We start from the raw sequence: 23,410 nt of genomic DNA on the forward strand, positions 1-23,410 counted from the left end.
TGAAGCTGTAGTGCTGTAATCCACGTTCAGCAGTTTCAAAATGCAGTGTGGGAACATCTAAAAAGTTATATCCCTGCATTGACTGGACCTGCTGGGTGGTAGGTTTTATTCTCTGTCTAAAAATTACAACAAAGCCTTTTTAAAAATTATTATTTTTACTATGTAGATGGGGTTGTTTGTGCCACATTATAAGTTTCAAAAACCATCCCAGTCCAATTTAGCACAAGCTGCAAGACACTGATATTAAAATATATCAGCAGAAAAACCGCACTTTTTTTCCATTGCATGGTACCAACTCTATTTGGCTCTAGTAACATTTGAGACCTGCTAGCTTTCGCCCTAGCACAGCTCCCCTTCTGAAATGGAGCCAGTGACAATGTAACTCACCATCACTAATGAGAATCACATGCTTTGAAATCCAAAACAATGGCAGTAGGGTTAACCATTGTTTACTCATAGTGTTGTTGCATGACGTTTTTGTGATTTGGGACTGAACACAGCTTAGCTATGCAGAGGTTCAGAGAGATCAGTGTAGATTTTTGTTCCTTGTAGCACTATCCAGCTCTCACTGGAATATTGTGTTGCCCACCAATCCAAGGAAAGTTTATACAGCTTCATAAGACCACAGTGTCATTTTACAGCCTGCTATTGTAAGTTAGATAAAAACCCAATGTGATCACCATTGTAACGTGGAGATTTTACAAATGGCCAGTTTGTGCTGTATGTCTGCAATTCATCATGACTGACAAATCTCTTTAGCCAATCAGAGCCCTGCAATGCAGAATCTCATATGAAACCACAAGTAAGCAGGTGCTAAAATAGTAGCCAGCTCCAGGTACCAGATTTACCTAATGGAAAAGCAAAAAAAAAAAAAAAAAAAAAAAAGCAAAAAAAAAAAAAAAAAAGCAAAAAAAAAAAAAGTAAATAACATGCAGTGCAAAAATAAAATTATAATCATCATGATTGATGAAATGACAATTAATTAAATGCAATATGAATATAAATGCAATATGAATATAATATAAATTACATTACATTACAGGCTGGTTCCAAAACATACAGATGTATTAGCAAAAACACTAATAAGTTTTATTGAAAAATTTAAGACAATAAAAATAAGACACATTTTTATAGTGCCATATATTGCTGCATCATACTGTATCTAATGATCAGTCTCTCTCTCTCTCTATCTCTCTCTCTCTCTCTCTCTCTCTCTCTCTCTCTCTCTCTCTCTGTATATTTATATATTTGTATCTGTACTGAGCTCTTTGACCTGTGGTTTATCGATAATTCTCCTCTCAGATGAAGTTTGGAGAATGTGGAAGCTGTTGGAATCTGATTCTGTTTGGGGTGACAGAAGAAGCACCTTGGAGGCATCAGATTTGAGAATGCTGACTGGCTAAATTTATGTTGCTAAATGTATACATTCTCTCAGCTATGATTTTTGATTGCCATTCAACGGGCACCTGAAATACCACCCACAGCAGCAAAGGAGCTAATAGAAACATTGCAGAGCAGCAACATACTGTAATTATATATCCAAAAACACACGTTGGTAGGTGGATTGGTGACTCAAAGAGTCCATCGGTGTGAATGTCACCCTGTGAAGGACCGGTGCCCCCTCCAGGGTGTGTTCCTGCCTTGCACCCAGTGATTCAGGGTAGGCTCCAGATCTACCACAACCCTGAACTGGATAAGCGGTTACAGATAATGAATGAATGAATGAATGAAAATCATTGTGATACTCCAGTGACCTGAAACAGGGAGAATAGATCCTCTGTCATTGAAACTGCACTATGTAACTTTTGGATTTTAGGACAGTGCTTAAAAGTGAATTACACTCCAAAATTATAGGGGGAGCCCAGGAGCAAATATATCAAATCTTACCTGGTGTTCCTTTAAAGTGGAAGTTCATAATTTCAGTTTTAACACATGTCCTGGATGTATCACTGACACTGCTTTTAAAGGCTGAAGTGTTAGAACACCAATCTGCTCAGTAATGCAACCTCACACACTCTATTCTCACATACTGTGGGCTTTTGAAAAAGAAAAAGCTCTTACCATTAGATGTCACTGCTTGTGAAATGGAAGGCTCTGTCTGGGCTTTACTGGGATTCTTCAACTCATGTCCAGGGATGGTCAGAACCACCTCTTCCTCCTGCTCTGAAAGCCCTTCCTGTGAATTTGGTGTGGAGGGGTTATGTGAAGGTCCCACACTCTCAAGCTCTGAGATGGCGTTATCAGTACTCGCTTTGCTCCCTCTAAGTCCACCACTGGGCTTCATCCTGGCTGGCTGGACTGCTTCTGATGTCTCCTTTATTAGGCTGGACTCTGTGGAATTGGCCTCCATCTCCTCATTTCCCGTCCAGTACCTCCAGGGCTTCATGATGGAGTTGACAATGTTATATAAGACACTATTGCTTGTCTGAGCCTGAGTGGATGAGGACAGAGTCGTCAAGGAGGGATCAGGGGACAGGTCATGGCTCCTGGTTGCTTCACTCTCCTCTGGCTCCTCTCTGGCCGAGCCCCCCTGGAGGTCCACCTGGTTCTCCTGAGCGAGAGGAGATCCATCTTTGGTGGCATCTTCCCCCCAGTGCTCTGACCCCTCTTCAGGCTGGAGATGAATGACCACATGCTCCTCTGAGATCTCGGAGGACTCGTTGTCTGCGATGGAGTTGAACTCTTCCTTTTCAAGGTCTACCAGGCCGGTCCAGGTGGAGGGCTCTGGGAAGGCTCCGTTTTGCTGGAGATGTTCCCATTCATCTGTGGAGTTGGAAGTGGATGCCTCTGAAGTCTGCAGGAGTGCCTTTGCTTCCATCTCTGTAACACACAAGTCATTAGAACACACAGTGTAAAAGATGTTAACCTTTAAAAGAGCAGTCAGTCATTTTCTCCAGTGATTCTTATTCAAAAATCTAGCACAGCCATTATACACTGAACAATCACCTACATTGTATCTATACTCACTGTCCATTTTATCAGCTCTGACCATACAGGCACAATTGTTCTACAATTACAGACTGTAGTCCACATGTTTCTCTGCATACATTCTTATCCCCATTTCACCCTGCTCTTTAATGGTCAGGACCTCCACAGGACCACCACAGAGCAGGTATGGTTCACAAAAAATATCCAGCGCCTTAGGGGCAGTGCCCTGTGTCCACTGATGAAGGATTTGAAGATAACCAATACAAACTATGCATCAACAGATGCAAAAGTCTCTGATTATACAACAACAAGGTAGGTGTTTCTAACAGAGTGGAGAGTGAGTGTTTAAAAACTCAAGCTGCACTTCTGTGTCTGATCCAGTTTTGATTGTTTCACCAATGATTTTGTAGCTAAATGCCATCAAATCCTCATGGAAATGTTTCAACATCTAGTTCCAACTTGTGAAATTGTTTTTATCTCAACAATTAAATTATTCAGAAATGTTGGAATTTTGGAGGAATTTTACATTGTTTACAAGCTAAACTACTACACAAAGATCCTAAAAGCTGTCCGTTAAGCCCAGAGTAAGTGTGTGCTATATGGGTGGAATCATCACTGTTCTTGGCTTTTGATGTGTCTGGCCAACAGAATACACGCACTAAAAATAACCCAAATTATACCACTATTGTACTAAAAGCACAGCAACAAATAAGAAGCTTTCTGCCTTAAATAGTTCAAACAAAGTCTGTATAACCCTTTCAGACATCTCCATGCTTTCAAACATCTCCTGCATTGTGATGATGAAATTGGTCTTTCTGTAGGAATTCTGTAGGAACTCTCAGAATAAGAAGAAAACACATTCAGAATGGAAAGTGTGTAGGTGCAGCTCCTCTGGACATCAGTGTGTTCGATAATGTGGAGAGGGCAAAGCTCCCAGAGATTAAGTTAAAATATAGATCTGGTCTAAGTTGCATAGAGTAGAATTTGATACATTGGTGTCACTGTCTAAAATATAACAGTAATTTGTCATTAACCTAGACTCAGCATTCTCAATAACAAATGTTGGGCTGTGGAGCAGTGAAAATATATAACTATATATAACTGTATATTAATAACCTTAATGAAGAAATGTTTTTGAACTTGATATTGTTGCTTGTAGTTAATTAAAAGTTATACCACAGTTAATTCTGACCCTGCAATGTGATTGGCTGAGCTATGTCTCATATAAGTGCCTATATTGCACAATAATGGCACTCTGTCCAAATCTCTCCTGGTATTACTCCACATAATACATGTAACCTAGTAACAACATCAGTGCTTACAAGTTGCAGTTAGTTGATAGCTCTTTTCCTTCAACATGAAACAGATTCGGTTCCTGCACATGCTCATAATTTTAAACAGTTCAGCACACTTCCACAAACATCAATAGGTTCCAGAACAAAAAAAATGTTTGTGCCCAGCTGGAGCCAAAGAATAGTAGGTTCTACAGCATGAACCGTGACGATGTCTGAGGGTGTGTCAAGCTTAAGAAGCTCCAGAAGAGCACAGAAACTAAAAGAAAATAAGAAATAAATAAGAAAGAGGACAGGAAAAGGCTGTGCCTGGGGCTGTGGTCAGTGTGAGCCAAAGCACCTTTATTTATTTATTTATTTATTTTGCTGCTTTCATTCACGAGTTCTGCAGGACAGCTCTGGAGCCACAATCCAAAATACTCACTTTGAACTAAAACAAGACAAACTTGGTCTCATTAGTTGTATCATATATCACTATGATCTGAACCCACTTTAATTGGTGGACTAACGCTAGAGAGAATGTGTGAGCGAAATGGAACGTGTGAAAAAAAGAGTTTATTTCACCTTGCAGAATGTTGATAAACCAATTATTGTTTTTTTCTGTCCTCTTTATCTTTAAATCCAACAACAAATGGTGATAACAGAAATGTGCTAACCACGGCACACCAGGGCCAATATCTCATGTTATAGCACTCCCTCTTGTGTATTATTTGCTTGAATGCAAATGCTTTGAATTATAGAAAGAGTATTGTACAGACTTTTACACTGCCAAATCATATACAAGGACGCAAAATCATCCTATCTTCATTCTACAGGGTGGGCCATTTATATGAATACACCTTAATAATATGATTGGTCATCGTGGGTCTGTTGAATGGCCCCCAAGGTCTCCCGATCTGACCCCCTTAGACTTTTATTAAGGTGTATCCATATAAATGGCCCACCCCAGTATATATCTAATATTTCTTATTATTAGATTCTTTTCAGAACATTCTGAAATGGGCTCCCAAGTGGCCTAGTGTTCTAAGCATTGGCCCTATCACCAAGACATCGTCACTCAAGGTGTCTGAGATATGGCTGGTTCGATCCTCAATGATGTCTCAGCCTAAGAGATCACAATCCCTGCCTCCCCTCATTACAGAGCATGTTGCCAGCCAGTATAGGTGTCTGTCCACTGATGTGACAGACCTGGACAGTGTGGCGGCAAGGGGGAAAGAGGCAAATCACCTTTCTGGGAGGAAGGACCTGCTTGTCCTTACCCTGCCAGTATTAGTGGCTTCATGTGTGATAGCCATAGGCAATGAAATATAACGTTTTCTCTATATTGCTGGAAAAACTTTTCAGTACATTTAGTTTGGGAACATCACTGGACAATATTCTAAATTGATTGTGCAGAGCTTATATTATGTTCTTTTATTTTACATAGTTCTATAATGAATGCTTAACAATATTCATTCTCTAAACAATGTAATGTAGGTTTAGGGAACAAAACTGGACCTTAAAAACACTGTTGTACATTTAAAGGCACTGATTGTACATTTAGAGACAACAATGTACCTCTACCACACCTTTTTTTAGAAAGTGTAGAAAAATTCACGTGTAAAAATACACTATTAGAATAATATATAGCATTTTAGTATATAATAAATATATTGATTAGATTCAAGGTGATTTTACTTGCTTTTCAATTATAAAGTGCTGTTCAGGAGCGTACCTCTGTAACAGTAGGCGTCAAACAGGTTGGTGGTGTCAGGGAAGCCTGTGCGGTTGGGGTTGTGATAGAGCGTGCGGACCCCTGGCTCGTCTCCTCCACAGTTGCGGCGCGGCTGGTTGATGGGGTATCGCACGCTGCCATCAGCCAGCCAGCCCGGGTCACAGCGGTCTAGCCCAGCCTGCCAGGCCAGAAACAGCTGACCGACTGTGGCCAGCTGAGCACCCAGAGTGTGGCAATGAGTGGATGCTGTGGCCAGACTTAGCTTCTCTGGTACACTGGTGTGGAACACTTCCCCTGGAAAAGAGATTAGAAAAAAGGTGGATTATATGAGTGAAAGAGAGAAAGAAAGAGGAGCTACACTATATATACAACATCTGTCACTGAGTTTGTTAAGATGACTCAACCTGTTCTAGATTTTGTCATATTGTCTTTTAAAGGAACATTAGGTTGTATTTTTTACCTTAAAACAGTTTCAAAATCATTGTGAAGCTTCACTGATGTGTAATACGGAGGACAGAACCTCTGTTGTTGCTACTTCAGCCTCAGCACTGCACACACTTCACTATGTAACATTTGGAGGAGGGTAGGAAACTACTACATTCTCTCCCCTCCATCCCTCACTCCTCATTTATGATTTCAGGTCTGTGCTGTAAAAATGAATTACACTCTGCAACTGTAAGGATAGCCCAGGAGCAAAAATACCAAGTCTTATCTAGTGTTCCTTTAAGCCATAGATACTTTCAGAAAGGATATTTTCAAAGGTATGTGGTGCAACTAAAACAGTAGGAATCATCTTGAAATATTTGTGTATATAACATAACAGCTAGAAAGTGTATGATAATATGAGCTCATATTCTGTCCACTGCACAAGATCACTAGTCAAATTTGCTCTGAAAGCAGCGCTGCTTTCGAGGCAGAGCAAACATCATTGGTTCAAAGAATAACCAATTAAAGTAAACAAAAGGCGGAGCTTATCTTCAGAAACATGTCTGTTTCTCTGTGTTTCATATGTGAGGCCTTGCAAAAATGGTAGCTAATGTAATTAACAAATTCTACATTTGTGTGTTGTTAGTCTTTCAGAAAACTGCCTTGAAAACCAAGTAGCTTCTTAAACATCACCCAGGTTTAGTTAATTATATTTCAAATAATAAAAAATGGAGCTGTTTGCAATATCACTCATTTGACCAGTCTAGAAATATAATAAGAAATAAGCATTCTCTAATTCAGCCAACAGTTTAAAAAAGCAAGCAACTTAAAATATTCTACATTTTACAATTACAATCACAATTTAAATCATATCTTGGTTTTGACTATTAGAATAGACCAGTCTGTGAATTTAAGCTGCATATTGTATAAGGAGAGTTGGGCATGTGTATAATCGTTTGATATAATGCAGCCATGTTACAATACGCCCTTGATAAAAACTATGAACAATTCAAAATTGGTGCAGTACAAAAGATTGAATAACGCAGAAGAGGCTTGCATGCCGCTGCAAGCACATTCATCGAGCACTGAGCACTAGAGTTAATAAGTGTTTTTATGTTTTGTTCGCATAATAATTTCATGGAAAGGCTGTGTTTTTGCAGGATACATCCCACAATCAGTGTGCTCAGGGGAGTCTCTACTAAACTGTGAATAGGACAATCTTATTACAATGTACCCATACCCATTCTGGCATGAATAGTGACGCTGGGCTGAAAAGCTGGTGACCCAGATTGACGCTCAGAACTGGGAGCTGGGACAGAAGCAGGTACATGAAACCAATGTCTGAACCATGGCTCACACACCTTCCCTCATAGCCAGGAGCTACTGTAATAATTCAGCCATACAATAAGGCTGTAATACTTTGTTATGTGAAAACGTAATAATTTATTTCTAATAGCTTATTATGAGAAAATCAGAACAATCAAAAGCTAAGGAAGTCTGTGCCAGACCAGTACATGGCTAGGTAACCTCCTAGAAAAGCCTGTGTTGCTGCTGGAGGTGGTGCTGTTGGGGCCAACAGAGGGTGTTTTCCATGTGTTCTGTGTGAATCCCAATGTCTGATTGCAGTGACAGGGATACTGTACTGAATATATTGTCCTCCTCTTTAATGAGATGTAAACCTGTGGTCCTGACTGAGGTCACAAAGATCCATGGGCATTTTCACAAAAAAATTAGGACTGTTATTAATTATTTCATGAGATTATTCTAGCCTACTTCTAGTATTTTTAAATGTGATTTTGTCTTAAGAATGTGTCTTATTCCATGGCGTGATTGTTTTGTATTGTGTCAAGAAATATTTATTGTCCGAAGTCAAATAATCTGCCAATGGAATAAGACTCTTTTACTGCAGAAAACAAACAATTAACATGTACACATTGGTTGAATATACTTAGAACTCTCTCATAATGAGAAATATTAGAAATATAGAATAGATTTAAGATGGCTTCACTTGTTAAGTAATCATTTTTGCAGTGGAATTGATCATCAATAGCGCTGTGAGGCTAATCTTGAAAACAAGTTCTAATAACCAACAAATTAAACATGGCTTTTGTCATGCATCAGACATTCTCTACTAAATGTTTCTTTATACATGGCCATTCTAATATGGAGGACCTATTCTATGGAGAATAAACCGGTTCATTCAGGGACTTCAAAGCAGTTTGAATCTTCATTTCATGTGAGTTGTTCTTTAAAGAACAAATGTTATAAATATAAATGTATAAATATTGTTTGCTACTGCTGCACTCTACATGGCACACTGAGGTTTAATTCCATGCTACACCATGCTATATCAGCTGAACAAGACACGTTACATTAACGTTAACGTTATATTAGCATATTTGTAATTCAATTTAAAACATAACTCTAAATGCTAAACAATGTGAGTGCCCTTGTTAAAATTACCTGGATTATATTAACCTTCTAACTCCAAGCAAAGGTTTACATTTCTTGGCCGTATTATATCAGATACTGTACCTCGCAGGTTATCAGCAAAGCAATAGACATCAAACAGCTCATCAGGGGCTCGAGTGCCATAGTTTCTCACACCAGGGGAGTCTTCCCTGTCACCATAGCAGCCTGGCCGGGGAGACTGGATGGGATACCTGTGGAAGGAGCTATGGGAAATAAGGAACTTCACAGCAAAATTAACATCTTAAAGATAGATAGACAGACAGACAGATAGATAGACAGAGCACTGATTATTGATCAATGAGAGACATTCATATATATACAGCAGGACAAAATAAGGATAAAACACACAGGTCTTCTGTAGTAGATTGGAGCACATAACTAGAATGTAAAGTTGTGTGTGTGTGTGTGTGTGTGTGTGTGTGTGTGTGCATGTATATTCTGTAGATCCATTAAAGGTAAAAATTTACAAGAAAAAAACTGAATAACCTTATTATAGTCTAACAACAAACACTTAATAAAAATATATTCCATTTTATAAGATTTATTTGCTATATTTCCAGGGGAAATTTATTGGCTAGAATATGTTTTCACTTAATAAGAAATCATTTTTATGGTGTTCAACTTAGAGGAGAGATGGAGAGACAGACTGTAGAGTATAAGAATGAAATTTTCTCAGCTCGAACTGTGCACAACAGACCGATTCATATGTGGCTGAGGTGCAGGCTAAAGTCTGATTAAGAGATATTACACAGCACTCCAGGGTTTTAGAGAGCTACAACTGAGAGGAATCTCATGCATTTAGCAGCTATTGCAAGCAGTTTCATCAAAACCATTAAAACAGCCCTCATATTTACTTCTGTTATGCAATCTCTAATGTATTTGCACGCCTGCTGCCTTAACCGGACATTTGGGTAGTTATAGATTCACTGCCAAATTCCTCAGTAGATGGCTCATTTAAAGCTCTTCCAAGATAGCAGCTCTTAGTTGTGCCTATCGAAAGCTGTGTTTTTCAACCCAATTATTGACCATCCATATGTGGTAGACGTAAATGTTCCTATTAGACAAGTGCTAGTCTGACTGTCAGCTGCATGTTGATAGAACTGGAAGTGGCAAGCCCTCTGCTGTAGTGTTATAAGGCATACACATCTGAGACGAGTGAGCAACGTGAGGCTATAAACAATCCAAACACATATTGTCAGTTTATTAAGCCAGACATAGTTTGCATATTTGCATTTGTTCTCTGTGATTGGCTTCAAATGCAGCAGGATGGAACATTTCTATTCAAATGTGTACTGGCATCTATCTCAGTTCTGTTGGCTTGGTCTTGTATACCATTAAACTGAATGTAGAGCTGCATCTACAAAAGGAAACGACATGAAACATCAAAACATTGCATTAAACGTTGTGTAAACTTTGTAGAATGGCCACCTTAAAATTCAAACACATACAGCCAGTTTTTTTGAGCCAAACGTACTCTGCATATTCACATTTGTCTTCTTTATTGGGCTGACATGAATAGGATTGAAGGAACATTTCTAATCAAATATATGTTTACAGGCAAAAGGATCTATTTCAGGTATTTGGGCTTTATTGTACTGTAGACCCATAAACTCTATGTAGAGCAGTTAAATCAGCAAAACATACCATTACCATACCATAGGGCTGGATGATGCGGCCAAAACTCATATCACAATATATTTCTCAATTTTGGTTAATATGATTTAATTCTGGTGTTGATATTAACAATATAAAAGATCATCATCAAACATACATATCTTGGCTTGGTCCATATTAGCATTTTTAAACAACATTTTAAATTGAGTGCAATTAACTGATGGCAGTGCCCTGCAGAGATAGATGCTGTAATAAATGTATATTGGGACAAACACATGTGTATGCTCATTTGTGTTGGGCTTTGGATTTAAGAGCATGTAAAGAACATTTCAAGAAACTTGTTATTGGAAAAAGCATCCCTTTCAAGTCAAACCTTATCCACACTCTTATTTTATTAAAACTCTGTTTGACCTCTGTCTTTTCAGCGCTTCGTTTGAAGTCACTGTCTCCCCAGTCACCGCTGTTCAGATTTGAACATGTTACTTCAGTTTATTTGTGCGAAATTATCCGAAAAACTATTTGCACAAAGAGCAGTGTGGGTGTTTTTTTGTGGTCTGAGAGTGTGGCTGCAATTGCAAAGTTGCAATATTTATCAATAACTTTGTGTTTTATCACAAAGTAGTGTGTATGAATGGATAGAGAGGTTCAAGGAATGTCAGCCAAACCAAATCCAAGACTGATGACAACATTCTGTTGGACAGATGAATGTCAGTGCACATTCTTCAAAAAGCATCTTCCATAAAATCCTGATCATGCCTCTTGGACCATGACCTGTTTGGTTCCCTGAAAGAAGCCCTACAGAGATGTAGATTTAAGTCTGATGAAATGGTGAAGACAGCAGTGCATTTGTTGCTCACAGTTCAGTTTAAAAAAAAATTAATAAGGGAAAATGAAAGCTTGTAGATTGATGGACAAAGTGTATTGAAAAGCAGGAAGGTTAGGTTGAAAAATGATGTATTTGTTGGAGAATGACCTGTGCATAGTTGTAAAGCACCTATAACACATTTTAATGTTTTTAAATACATAATATATGTTTAAAATGCCATTGAGTGCTTCAAGTAAAGTTATTCCTCATTTTTATTTATAATAAATATTAATGTAAACAATCCGTAACATGGCGCAATCATTGATGGCATTTTATACATTTATAACCTATTTATAATTGTTAATACATATTATAAGCACAAGTTAGTATACATTTGAATTAATAGTGACGTGTATAAATTAAAAAAAAATATTAATTATTGCTCAATTTAAGATTCTTATGAGGCATTGTTAGAGTTGATAAGTATGCATGAAAAGCATTATTACAAAATAACAAATAGTTATAACCTCATTTATAAAGTCTTATAAATAAAGTGTTACCATAAATTCTAGTGCCAAAGTGAGGATAATGTTTGACTTAGCCTCTTATGTTCTGATATAATCATTAACTGACCGTAGAGTAATCGAACCAGCTACACATTACTTGACATATTGCAATCTCTTAACCTCACATTATTATCCAAACAAATATGGTAATTTTACTGTGATAAACACACTTTGCATATTTGCATTTGTCTTCTGCACTGGACTATGTATGTACGAGGATGAAACCTTTCTATTCAGGTACTTACTTACAGGCAAAAAGCCTTATATTCCAATAGTATGAGCTGTATTTTAGCCCCATAAGGTGATTGTAAAACTGCATCTAAGAAGCAGAGCCACACAGATCACTGCACGGCACTCTGTATAAACTTTGTGAATGGTAGAAGCTGAATGATCTTTTGACCTCACCTCACAGTCTGGTCAGAGAGCCAGCCAGCATCACAGTTGTCATAGCCATCATCAAAAGTGGCCTGCAGCTGACCAGGCGTGGCAATCCCAGCAGAGTTCTCCACACAAACTCGCTTAGCCTCGGGAAAGGAGAGGGCATAGCGGTCATGGGGGGCCCGGTAGTGGAAAACCACTCCTGTAGAGTTTATGAGACAGAAAATAAAGAATTAAACAAGCAAACCCCATGTTGCTGTTTTTGGTTGGTCAGGAAAAGATTTAAAATGTGGCATAATCTTTTGCACAATATCTGCAGAGATGTATGGTGGTTTTGTGCTGTAATGAACATGGTTTACGTAGCCAAAAACAACATTTCATTTTTATCAAATTATTTCATAAAAATCCAATTGAGTTTTATTTTTCACAAGTTTATTTTCAAGAAAAAAGTTTTTAAATTATGGCTGATTATAGCTGCCGGCACGGTGGGCAGATGGATGCAGAGAGTTTTTTTTTTTTTTTTAGATTGTGGTGACTTATATAGCATACATTTAAAGGGGTTGTCTACAATTCTGGAGAAAAACTGTTTTCTGGTTTGTTTACATTCAGAAGCTCCAGGATTTTTAAGGTGGAATGGTATGTTTGAGGGGAAGAAACAACTGTTGTTTGTTCTTGGCTAAAGTTTAACTTGTCTTAACTTATGATTATGTTCATGCAGTTGTCATTGTACCAAATTTACTGTCTGTTCCATATACAGCAAATATAGGTCAATGTTACCCACTTATGGAGCAGGAATACAACAATATACTCATCTCAGTTCATGTATTTTAAGGTTTGCTGATCCCTTCATTGTCTAAAATCCTTCAAAATGTCTCTTCTGCACACAGAGAAAACGTAGCATACCAGACCAAGACACTTTGGTTTTTAACCCATTTACAGACACTGGGGCTTTATAAACACATTAAATCAATTTTGAGCACGGAAACAGACATGACAGCTAGCTAATGGTGAGAAAATACCCTTTCGAATGTTTAAAAAACTTTTTTATTTTTAGTAAATATTGAGAACTTCCTTTAAAGATGACGTGGTCCAAAAAGAAAACAAAAGCAACAAACAAACAAACAAAGAATAGAGAAGAGAAACACTGCTCTAAATAAATAAATAATAATCACTTGCATAAATATGTTTTGCTACTTCTTGGTTGAAAAATGATGTGAGATGCAAATGTGCACTGTCTCGTTTAATGCAATTTTAATTAAAGTCCCTTGAATTATTTATATATAGTCAAAGAATATCCAAACGAAATATAAAACTCTCAAACATTGTTTACAAACCAAAAGAATGAATAAGGGAAAAGAAAATTAAAGCACTGATTAATGTCAATCTACAGAAAATTAGCTCAGGGTGCCAATTAAGCAGCTAATTTACAAACAAGATGTTTCATAATTAACATATAACCAGCAAGATACAACAGAAATCCCTGCGTTGCTATTTTGTTTTTGCATGAAAGCAAATTTCCAGCAGGTGGGACATAAACCATCATTGTTTGTTCCTCTCTATTTGGAACAGCAGCATGACCAAATTTTATATTTTATGTTAACACTTTTAAAGGCATTTTCTTAATATTCTGACTAATTTGTATACTTGTTCTGACTTGATTTGTATAGACTGAAAATATAATAATTTTAAGTCATTATTTACAGGTGATTTCCAGCAACATTACTGACATATTTATTTTACCATTGATGATTAGGAAAGATTTAACATGTGTCATAATCTGCAATGAGAGCAATGATAACACGACACTGTTATATTACTAGGCAACATCTATCATGATAAATCTCTACTGCATATGACTATGTCACCTGATGTGACATATGATTAACGACTGATACATCTATAGATATGTCTATTGTCAATGTCAATGAAAATCAGTGGGTTTATTATTATTTATTCATTTTCTCCCCAATTTATTCATTCCAGTAATCCCCATTTGTTAGGTATCTCTACCCATTTAAAAAAAGCAAAAAAATAAAAAATAAAATAAAAAATCAACAAAACAAAAAACAGATGCCTGCAACTGGGGAGAATGAAAACCATGACAACAAATGAAGACCACAGAATGTCATTGGACAGCTTAATACACTTGGAGAAGAATGCTAACTGCCCACATCTGATACATCAGCTAAAGCCATGGGTACACTACATGTCTTTTGAAGTTGTATTAAGGCAGATTACAAAACAACTGGTATCACACACTTCCTGGATGATTTTAACTGATTATGGCTTCTGAAAAATGACATTCACTAATTGACCAATCACAATATGCTACACCACATTCCCCTAAATTAATGTGCCGCTGTGTGATTTTTTCTGTGCTATATTTTTATCATTCATTACCGCCTTAACTCAGTGCATAAGGTGTTTTTCGGTTTACAAAAGCTGTCCTTCCTACAGCAACAGATTTCATGCTTTCACAATAGAACCACACATGGACTAGCTTTAAAACTCCACAGGTTTTCTCTGACTCTCTTAGTGGGCCCCTGTGAAATGGTCGTAGCAATACTGGTCCAAGATGGTGAGGATTGGGAGAGCTGCATCATACAATATATTACTAGGCCAACTGGTATCCAATAACATGACTTAGGGCGTAGGTCAGTCTGTGCACCAATGAATGGCAATGGAAACATCTGATAATATTTTTTTCCAAGTACTCCCTACACTCTACTCTACTGTACAGGTACATTATTGTTCCTAAAAGTACACATATTTTAAATGTATATTTAAATAAACTTGTGGTTTTAAAGTCCTTTTGGGTTCCCTAAAAGTACATTACATTTTGATGTCCAGAAAGAGAGGGGAATATTTGTAAATTTCATAATGAAACTGTGTAAAATTAAACAACAAACTAAATTTCCTGGAGGCTGAATGGAGTGTATGGAATCAATTCATGCTTATTAAAATCTAACATGTTTGACAGGCTCAGACTCAACTCAAAGTCTCTTCTATCTTCAGCTGTCTAAGACTACAGCCAACCAGCACAAACTCAGCTGTGTCCACTCATTTTCCGCTCTATTAGAGACATCTACCTTATGACAGTATCTCATGTGTTGCTGCACAATGTTTTGGTTAACCTCTAATCCTTCATCACTGTTGGCCGGATATATTTAGCGCTATATTCTCAGTCCAGCAGTGACACAGGTAGAGTTTAAAAACTTCAGCAGCACTGCTGTGTCTGATCCACTTGTACCAACACAACACAAACTAAAAGACGGCCACCACATCAATATCACTGCTGTTCTGAGGACAATCCATCTCCCAAACCATATCAGCTCTGGGGGTCCTGACCATTGAATTACAGTAAAGAAAGTATGTAGCAACACATGGACTCCAGTCTGATATTGTAACTACTTAGCGCTCCTGTATGTGCAGTGGAGCTGAGAGAAAGAACAGTGTACAAACAGATGGCGGCACGGTGGCGCAGCAGGTAGTGTCGCAGTCACACAGCTCCAGGGGCCTGGAGGTTGTGGGTTTGATTCCCTCTCCGGGTGACTGTCTGTGAGGAGTTGGTGTGTTCTCCCCGTGTCCGCGTGGGTTTCCTCCGGGTGCTCCGGTTTCCTCCCACAGTCCAAAAACACACGTTGGTAGGTGGATTGGTGACTCAAAAATAGGTGTGAGTGTGTGAGTGAATGTGTGTGTCTGTGTTGCCCTGTGAAGGACTGGCGTCCCCTCCAGGGTGTGTTCCTGCCTTGATTCCAGGTAGGCTCTGAACCCACCGTGACCCTGAACTGGATAAGCGGTTACAGATAATGAATGAATGAATGAATATATATATACAAACCGGATTCCCAAAAAGTTGGGACACTAAACAAATTGTGAATAAAAACTGAATGCAATAATGTGGAAGTGCCAACATCTAATATTTTATTCAGAATAGAACACAAATCACAGATCAAAAGTTTAAACTGAGAGAATGTATCATTTTAAGGGAAAAATATGTTGTTTCAAAATTTCACGGCGTCAAAAAAGTTGGGACAAGGCCATTTTTTACCACTGTGTGGCATCCCCCCTTCTTCTTACAACACTCAACAGACATCTGGGGACAGAAGAGACCAGTTTCTCTTTATGATGCGCCAAATGTTCTCTATAGGTGAAAGACATGGACTGCAGGCTGCCATTTCAGTACCCGGATCCTGGCACTCTGAGAAGCTCTTTTTATACACAATCATGTTGTCAATTTTGGGAATTTTTGACACTGTGAAATTTTGAATCAACATATTTTTAATTTAAAATGTTACATTTACTGAGATTAAACTTTTGATCTGTCATCTATGTTCTATTACGAATATAAAAATTGACATTTGCCATCTCCACATCATTGCATTCAGTTTTTGTTTAGTGTCCCAACTTTTTTGGAATCCAGTTTGTACATATGAACAATTGTTGTGTCTGGCAGTGTAGAAATTGATGGCTCTAAATGTGTTTGATTGTGCTCCCTTGTGGAACTTCCATTGCGATTGTCTCCTGCAGTGCTTTCCATCTCCAGTCTCGCCCCACTCAGTATCCTCGGGGAATGGCAGTGAGAGAGAGAGAGAGAGAGAGAGAGAGAGAGAGAGAGAGAGAGAGAGAGAGAGAGAGAGAGTGTGGTGAAAGAGCACAGTGAGGAGGAAAAAACTAAGAGTGTGAAGTGTGAGCTGGTGTCCAGGCGGCCACCCCCTGACCCTTCCACTCTACTGTGCACAGAAATGAGAACTGCGATTGTATTTTGAAGTGTCCATCTGCTGTTCCCATACCATATCGTCCCTGAATCTAGCACAGAAAAAAAAATGCTCAAAGCCCCCTCTCCCAGCAATTCCCACCTCCAGCCCCTGGAGAACTCACACACATGAAAGAGAGGAGGCCAAGGAGACCAAGCCTGCAGCTTCTAAAAACTTCCTTCAGTTTCAGGAGCTCCGAATACAAGGGGAATTCTCACATTTATAGAACTGTGAAGGCTGCAGTTTGGGGAAGGTTTGCACAATAAATATTTGCCATAAATATCTTACAGCAAATATATTGTATCAATTTTATGTCATCTACTCTTCAGCTTAATTACTTTCTGGGACATGGGATTTATTTTACTGTATTGAATCTACTGTGTGTGAAATTCCCTCATAGGGGCTGAACTTTAAACTTTACTTTAGCATTATGAAATATAAATGAACAATTTAGACCACCACTGCATGTATTAAGCATTTTATAACTAGATAAAGAGCATCATACGCGATATAGTGCTATAGCTGTGTTAACAGTAAAAGAGCTGTGCCATCCAGCTTTGAAGGGGAGCTGAAGCAGCTCAGAGTGAGAAACTAAGTTGCTGTTTCCTCCAGCGGAGCAAAAAGGAGAGGGATAACTGACCTCCCACCACCCTGTGACAGGCCAGTGTGTATATTATGTACATTATACATTTGTTTTTACCCCAGGTTTAGTCGTTGTCAATTGTATTTTTGTACTATAGCATGAAGCAACCGAGCTGTGAGACTGAAGGTTTGCGTATATTCCTTCTAAAACATGTTTAGTCAGCAACTGCATCTTTTCAAAATATTTATTTCAGTACTATATCTCAGAATAACTTAACACGCTTGCAGGAGACCACTAATAGCTCAGTTATTTTTTGTTAGAAAAGCGATCTCATGGGCAACAATTCTCCTTATCATAGTTCCAGCCAGCAGCCAGTTGGTAAAACAACCATAATAATAACAATGATAATAATAATACATTGTGTGGTTTTGTTTCAGTAAATTTATATTGGAGTTAATATATATTTTTCCATTAACCTGTGTTGAAAGCTACAAATATTTGTTTTCTTTTCCCGAAGAGGTACTATTTTGATCAGACTGGGATTATAAACAGTAACTGTTCACTGTATTTCTGTTCACCATTTACAGTAAAAATACTGTAAATAAAAAGTAGATTACTGGAAGTCTTGCTGCTGGGATTTATTTTACAGAGTTACAGCAGAGGGCCAAGAGTTTCAGGTGGAACGCTTGAAGCATTGCCTAGGAGAGAAAAAAAAGACCCTATTCCGCAGAGTGTGTGTGTGTGTGTGTGTGTGTGTGTGTGGGGGGGGGGGGGGCGCCCACTCCCTTTCCCTTTGCTCTCCATGCCAGTTCTCAGTGATAGACTACTTCAAAGAGACGGCTGGGGCGGAAACAACCCTTTCATTCCCTCTCTCACTTTACTTTTTTCCCCATTTTCTGAGCCCGGCTCCTTCTGTAGCAGCATTTTCCTAAGAGGATGGGAGCACTTCTGAGCTCAGAAAAGATGTTCACTGTCTACGACAAACATTGGGGGAATTGCTTTATATGGGGCCGGTGGTCCACTGAGAGAAAGCACAGTCTTGTTAAAAAAGAGGGTCACGCTATGTACAGCTTGCTTTTTGAAGTCATAATGCTAGCAAGCGTGTGGGCGGTGGAAAAACCAAGTATGAGCCACTGCTGACTGCCCTAATTAGCTCACAACTGCAGAGTCTTGGCAATTATAGTTCTAAAGCTGACAAACGAAAAAAAAAAAAAAAAAAACTGGATAGCTTTGTCTTTAATTTTTTGTCAAATATTTTAGCAATAACAGTAAATGCTAAAAGCACCTCTTATTAGCTCAGCTCTAATATACATTATTATGAGATATTCTCATATTAATAAAAGCTCCAGGTGGTTGGAAGCTCTGGTTCTCTAAAACAAACCATGTTCCTCAGAACACACATGCAAAATCACTGCTCATAAATGGTTTGGAGAGTAATTGGTTACCAGTCCAAAGGCAGGGATTAATGTGATATGTGTCACAATGCAGGTGTAGGGGTGGTCAAGAAGCGAGGAACGGTGGTGGAGGTAAGTGCAGGAGATTTTATTTACAACAAAGGGACTAGACAGAAAGCAAGGGTACTAAACACTAAAAGGCTAGGGAGCTAAACACTAAACACAGAGCATGGATGCTAAACACAGAGCATGGACGCTAAACACAGTGCATGGATGCTAAACACAGAGCATGGACGCTAAACACAGAGCATGGACGCTAAACACAGAGCATGGACGCTAAACACAGAGCATGGACGCTAAACACAGAGCATGGACGCTAAACACAGAGCATGGATGCTAAACACAGAGCATGGATGCTAAACACAGTGCATGGACGCTAAACACAGAGCATGGATGCTGAACACAGTGCATGGTCGCTAAACACAGAGCATGGATACTAAACACAGAGCAGGGAGGCTAAACACTAAACAAGAACTAAGCAGAGCAAAGAAACTAAGCATACACAGAACCAAACACAGAAACCTTGAGACAGAAACACAAAGCACAGACGATTGACTTCTAACATATATAAATCCACAATGACCCACAACCAGGAAACACAGACATGGACTATAAGAAGACAACTCAAATAAGAAATGCCTGGAAACTAATTAAAACACGTGACACTAGACACACAAGGGAAGGGTATCACGTGACCGGGGAACAAGCAGGAAGCAGACAAGACAGGGGAAACAACCAGGACCCAAAAACACAGAACCAAACATATGTTTCAATATGGTTGGGCGGAGTTTTTCAAGTACCATGCCATAAACTGGCAAAACTCCACCTAGACCCCATGTTTGCCAGTTCTGACTGCTAGAAATTTCTCTGGAAGCATAAATGTACAATATAATATAATATAATAAAATGTTTTTTTTACTGTAGACTTATGTATCAAGCAAAACTAGACATTTGGCAGTCAGAGAAGGCAAACCATAAGGGTTTAGGCAGAGCTTTATGATGCGCTATTTGAAAATCCACACCAAATGCATTTTAACCAATCACATTCACCCCCACTTCCTGGCAAGTGACACAGGGAGAACATAACAAACTCTTTACAGAAAGCGACCCAGGGTGAACATACCTCCACAAGATTAAAAATCGAATTTGCTTTGTAGTCCCAGAAATAACCAGTTTATTTTCCATAACGTGGGTCCCCCAAATGAGGGCCCAGTTAAATAAGTGAAGTATTAAATCTCTAAGGGTGAGTTCAGATTTCTCAGTATTGGTTAGATAAAATGAACCCTGGTGTGGTTGCTATGTTAATGCTGTTCATTAGATCAAGTGTCAATACATCCTTTCAAAATCTAGTGTGTACCAAACAAGCATAAGACAATCCTCCTGGCATAGCATCTTTGTTTTGTGCAGTGAATCTGTTTTGACTCCTTTATCCACTTTGCCATGTCTTGCTGTGTTTCCAGTTGGTAACACTATCTCCAGATAAACACACACACATCCTGGATAAGTTCATAAAGCCCAGTGGACAACTGGCTCACAACATGAAAGGTTATTATATGTAATTTCTTTGTTACTTACTTTGGTTCAATTGTAAATGTAACCATGTTAACTTCAACCAAACCAGATTTAAAATGTAACAATGTGTCATTTTCCTGTTTGGTGTGGACCAAGAGAAATGAGCTACAAGTCTGAACACACCCTAATACATCCAGGCAACTAGGTGTCAGTATAATGACTGCTTTATCAACACGTAAGTAACATACCTACACAATCACACCTGTAAACACTTTTGAGCAGCCAATTCACCAACCAATGTGTGTGTTTGGACTGTGGGAGGAAACCGGAGCACCTGGAGGAAACCCACATGAACACGGAGCGAACACACCAAACTCCTCAACACACAAACCCAGGATCTGTGTGACGACAACACTAGCTGTTGTGCCACCAAGAAGCACTTTATGTTGTTTATATTAGAGAACTGGCGTTTTCTTTTTATATATTTTTGATAATTAAGAGTTTTCAGTTGCACATACTAAGTTCAAATAATTTATTTTATAGGACGAGAAAGCAAAAAAAAAAACAACTTAATTAATGAACCTCATTAATTAAACTCCTCAAACACATTCTGCGTTCTTGAGGTCTGAGGTCATGGTCTGTTGTACTGAGAACACCAGCATCATGTGTCATCTCTTCATGTTTTTTTTTTTATTTTTTTATTTCAAATAATCCAGTTTTGGAACCAGCAAAAAAAAATTATTTTGTGTTAAATTCTCAACAAATCTTTTGCAATAACTTTTCTTAATGGCTGTTTTGAAAGGAAATTAAATAAATAGAGGACATATACATGCATCTTATCTGTAAATTCAGTTTGTAAAAGATGCAAAGATTTCCCAAAATTCATACAAATTGATACTGACTGGAGATACTGGCCTTAATTAATTAACTTTAAACTATCTTAATGTTATGTGACTAGTGGTAATTAAGAGTTAAGCTGTCAGGATTAGAAGAGAAGGGAGATCCCCTTTCTTTAAATAAGAGGAGCTTTATGCTGTTTTCTTTGAGAACTCATATGGAGGCATCCCATGAGCTCTGGAGGATCTTAAAATTCATGGAGGTTTCTACTGCTTAGATTTTCACTGCTGAATCCATAATACTTTAGGGGATGTTAGGGGTCAATTTAGCTCATCCCTGTGCTTTCGAAGGCTTAGCATGCTAAGGTATTCCTAAAAGGAAAATGCAAGTTTAGGGCTCATTTTGAGTTGCTATACAAAATAGAGATTAGGCAAGACGACATTAAATAATGCACTACATAGTAACTTCCAGCTTGTGCAGACAAATATACTAACTATGGTAGCTTCACTTTCTCTGAAAAAATAGCCATTTAGTTATAATAATGAGAATGTTTCTCATAATTATTAATTAGTATCTAACTTAGCATCTCTATTTTCACTTACATAGTTGCTAGTGACTAGCATAACGTTGCTAGTCACTCACATAAAGACATATATTTTACTTTAACTAATCTTTGCTCTATTCACATAAAAGGCTACACAAAACACACAAAACAGGCATGGTTCTGCCAGAAATGACTCTGAAAACAAATCCTACACATAGGCTTACTGTGCTATAATTATAGTAATTTTAGATATGGAATTATATCTAGGATTCACAGCAACAATTTTGAGTTTATTACACCTTGAGGCCATGCTAAACGACAGCTAATTGCAAGGCCATGAGGCTAAAAGCAAGCTCATGTTACAGTAAGCAGAGGACAAGACAAAGTAGGTCAGAGATTTCTGGTACAGTACAGCTGGCGCTCGTTTTTTTTTTTTTTTTTTTTTCCTGACCTCAAGGCACCTGGCAGCATGCGGCTTGCATCATTCAAAAGGAGGGCCATCTGCATTAGCATTCGGCGGTGTGCTAGCTTACCTGTGACCTGGAGGGGCACAGTGTCTTGTTCGTCATTAATGCCCACCACTACCTCGCAGCGGTACATGCCTGAGTCACTAGACCTCAGGCCGGTCAGCTCCAGGCTGGCGTTGTATCGGTTGTCTGGGTAACCGGGCAGTGTGACGCGCCCCTGGAAAGCCTTCTTCACCTTCACCACATTGTCCTTAGCCACCAGTATGGACTGTTCCCTCTGCAGACCGTCCAGGCCACGTTGACCCCACACCTTGGTCCACTTGATGCGTGGTGGCTCATGGGAGGGACTCGGCCGCAAAGTGAACACACAAGGCAAGAGTGCCGTGCTGGACACTGGAACTTGAATTGCCCGGTGGGTCACTTTCCTCATGTTCACCACAGTGTCACCCAACACCAGAGAGACTGAGGAGAGAATAGAGGTAGAAGATAAAGTGGGTTATTTGTGGAAATAAATGGTACTAAATTGTCACAGGGGCAATATTTCTAATGTCACTTGGGTGGGACTCTCAAGGACACATCTTTGGTACATTTAGAACCATAACTGTTTCATATTACATTGATTTCATTCGATCTACTTTGGCTTCAAGCTTAAATGGTTGTACATTGTAAAATTAATTAGGAAAACTTTTTATAGCAGTGGGTCCTACATTTATATATCGTCATTGTCCGATTAAAAACATGAATTTCCCAAAATAGTAACTTTACAGGAAAAGGAAAAAACTTTGGTTGGTTTGGTTTTGTTGGTTTATTTATCATGATATTACACAATGTCAAGAACAGCTGCTGTGTTCAAATGATGTAGTTATTTAAAAATTTACAAAAATGGAGATTTACTTGGATTGCGATGATATGTAGGCATATATTTTAGGACTTGGGGGAAGTTATTTTATCTCAATATGTACTGCATTGTTTTGGCTGTGATGGTTAGCATCTACTTGACTTCAAAAGATCATTTGACTATGGATGTTGAAACTTTTGCAGATGGCGCTACATTCCTGCTT

At 38.5% G+C, this 23,410-nt stretch overlaps 1 protein-coding gene across 2 annotated transcripts in view; it reads right to left on the reverse strand.

Annotated features, from left to right (window-relative positions):
• The window catches only part of ncanb (neurocan b), a 227,276-nt gene that overhangs the window by 120,001 nt on the left and 83,865 nt on the right, over window positions 1–23,410 (reverse strand). For both annotated transcript variants that reach the window (XM_066648004.1, XM_066648003.1), the window contains exons 3-7: window positions 22,416–22,811; window positions 12,223–12,397; window positions 8,896–9,023; window positions 5,935–6,228; window positions 2,062–2,820 (exon numbers count right to left, since the gene is read on the reverse strand). In XM_066648004.1, coding sequence (XP_066504101.1) covers window positions 2,062–2,820; window positions 5,935–6,228; window positions 8,896–9,023; window positions 12,223–12,397; window positions 22,416–22,811 — 1,752 coding nt within the window. The remainder of the gene's footprint in view (window positions 1–2,061; window positions 2,821–5,934; window positions 6,229–8,895; window positions 9,024–12,222; window positions 12,398–22,415; window positions 22,812–23,410) is intronic.

This window comes from Hoplias malabaricus, chromosome 16 (assembly GCF_029633855.1).
Source record: "Hoplias malabaricus isolate fHopMal1 chromosome 16, fHopMal1.hap1, whole genome shotgun sequence".
Lineage (NCBI taxonomy): Eukaryota > Metazoa > Chordata > Actinopteri > Characiformes > Erythrinidae > Hoplias > Hoplias malabaricus.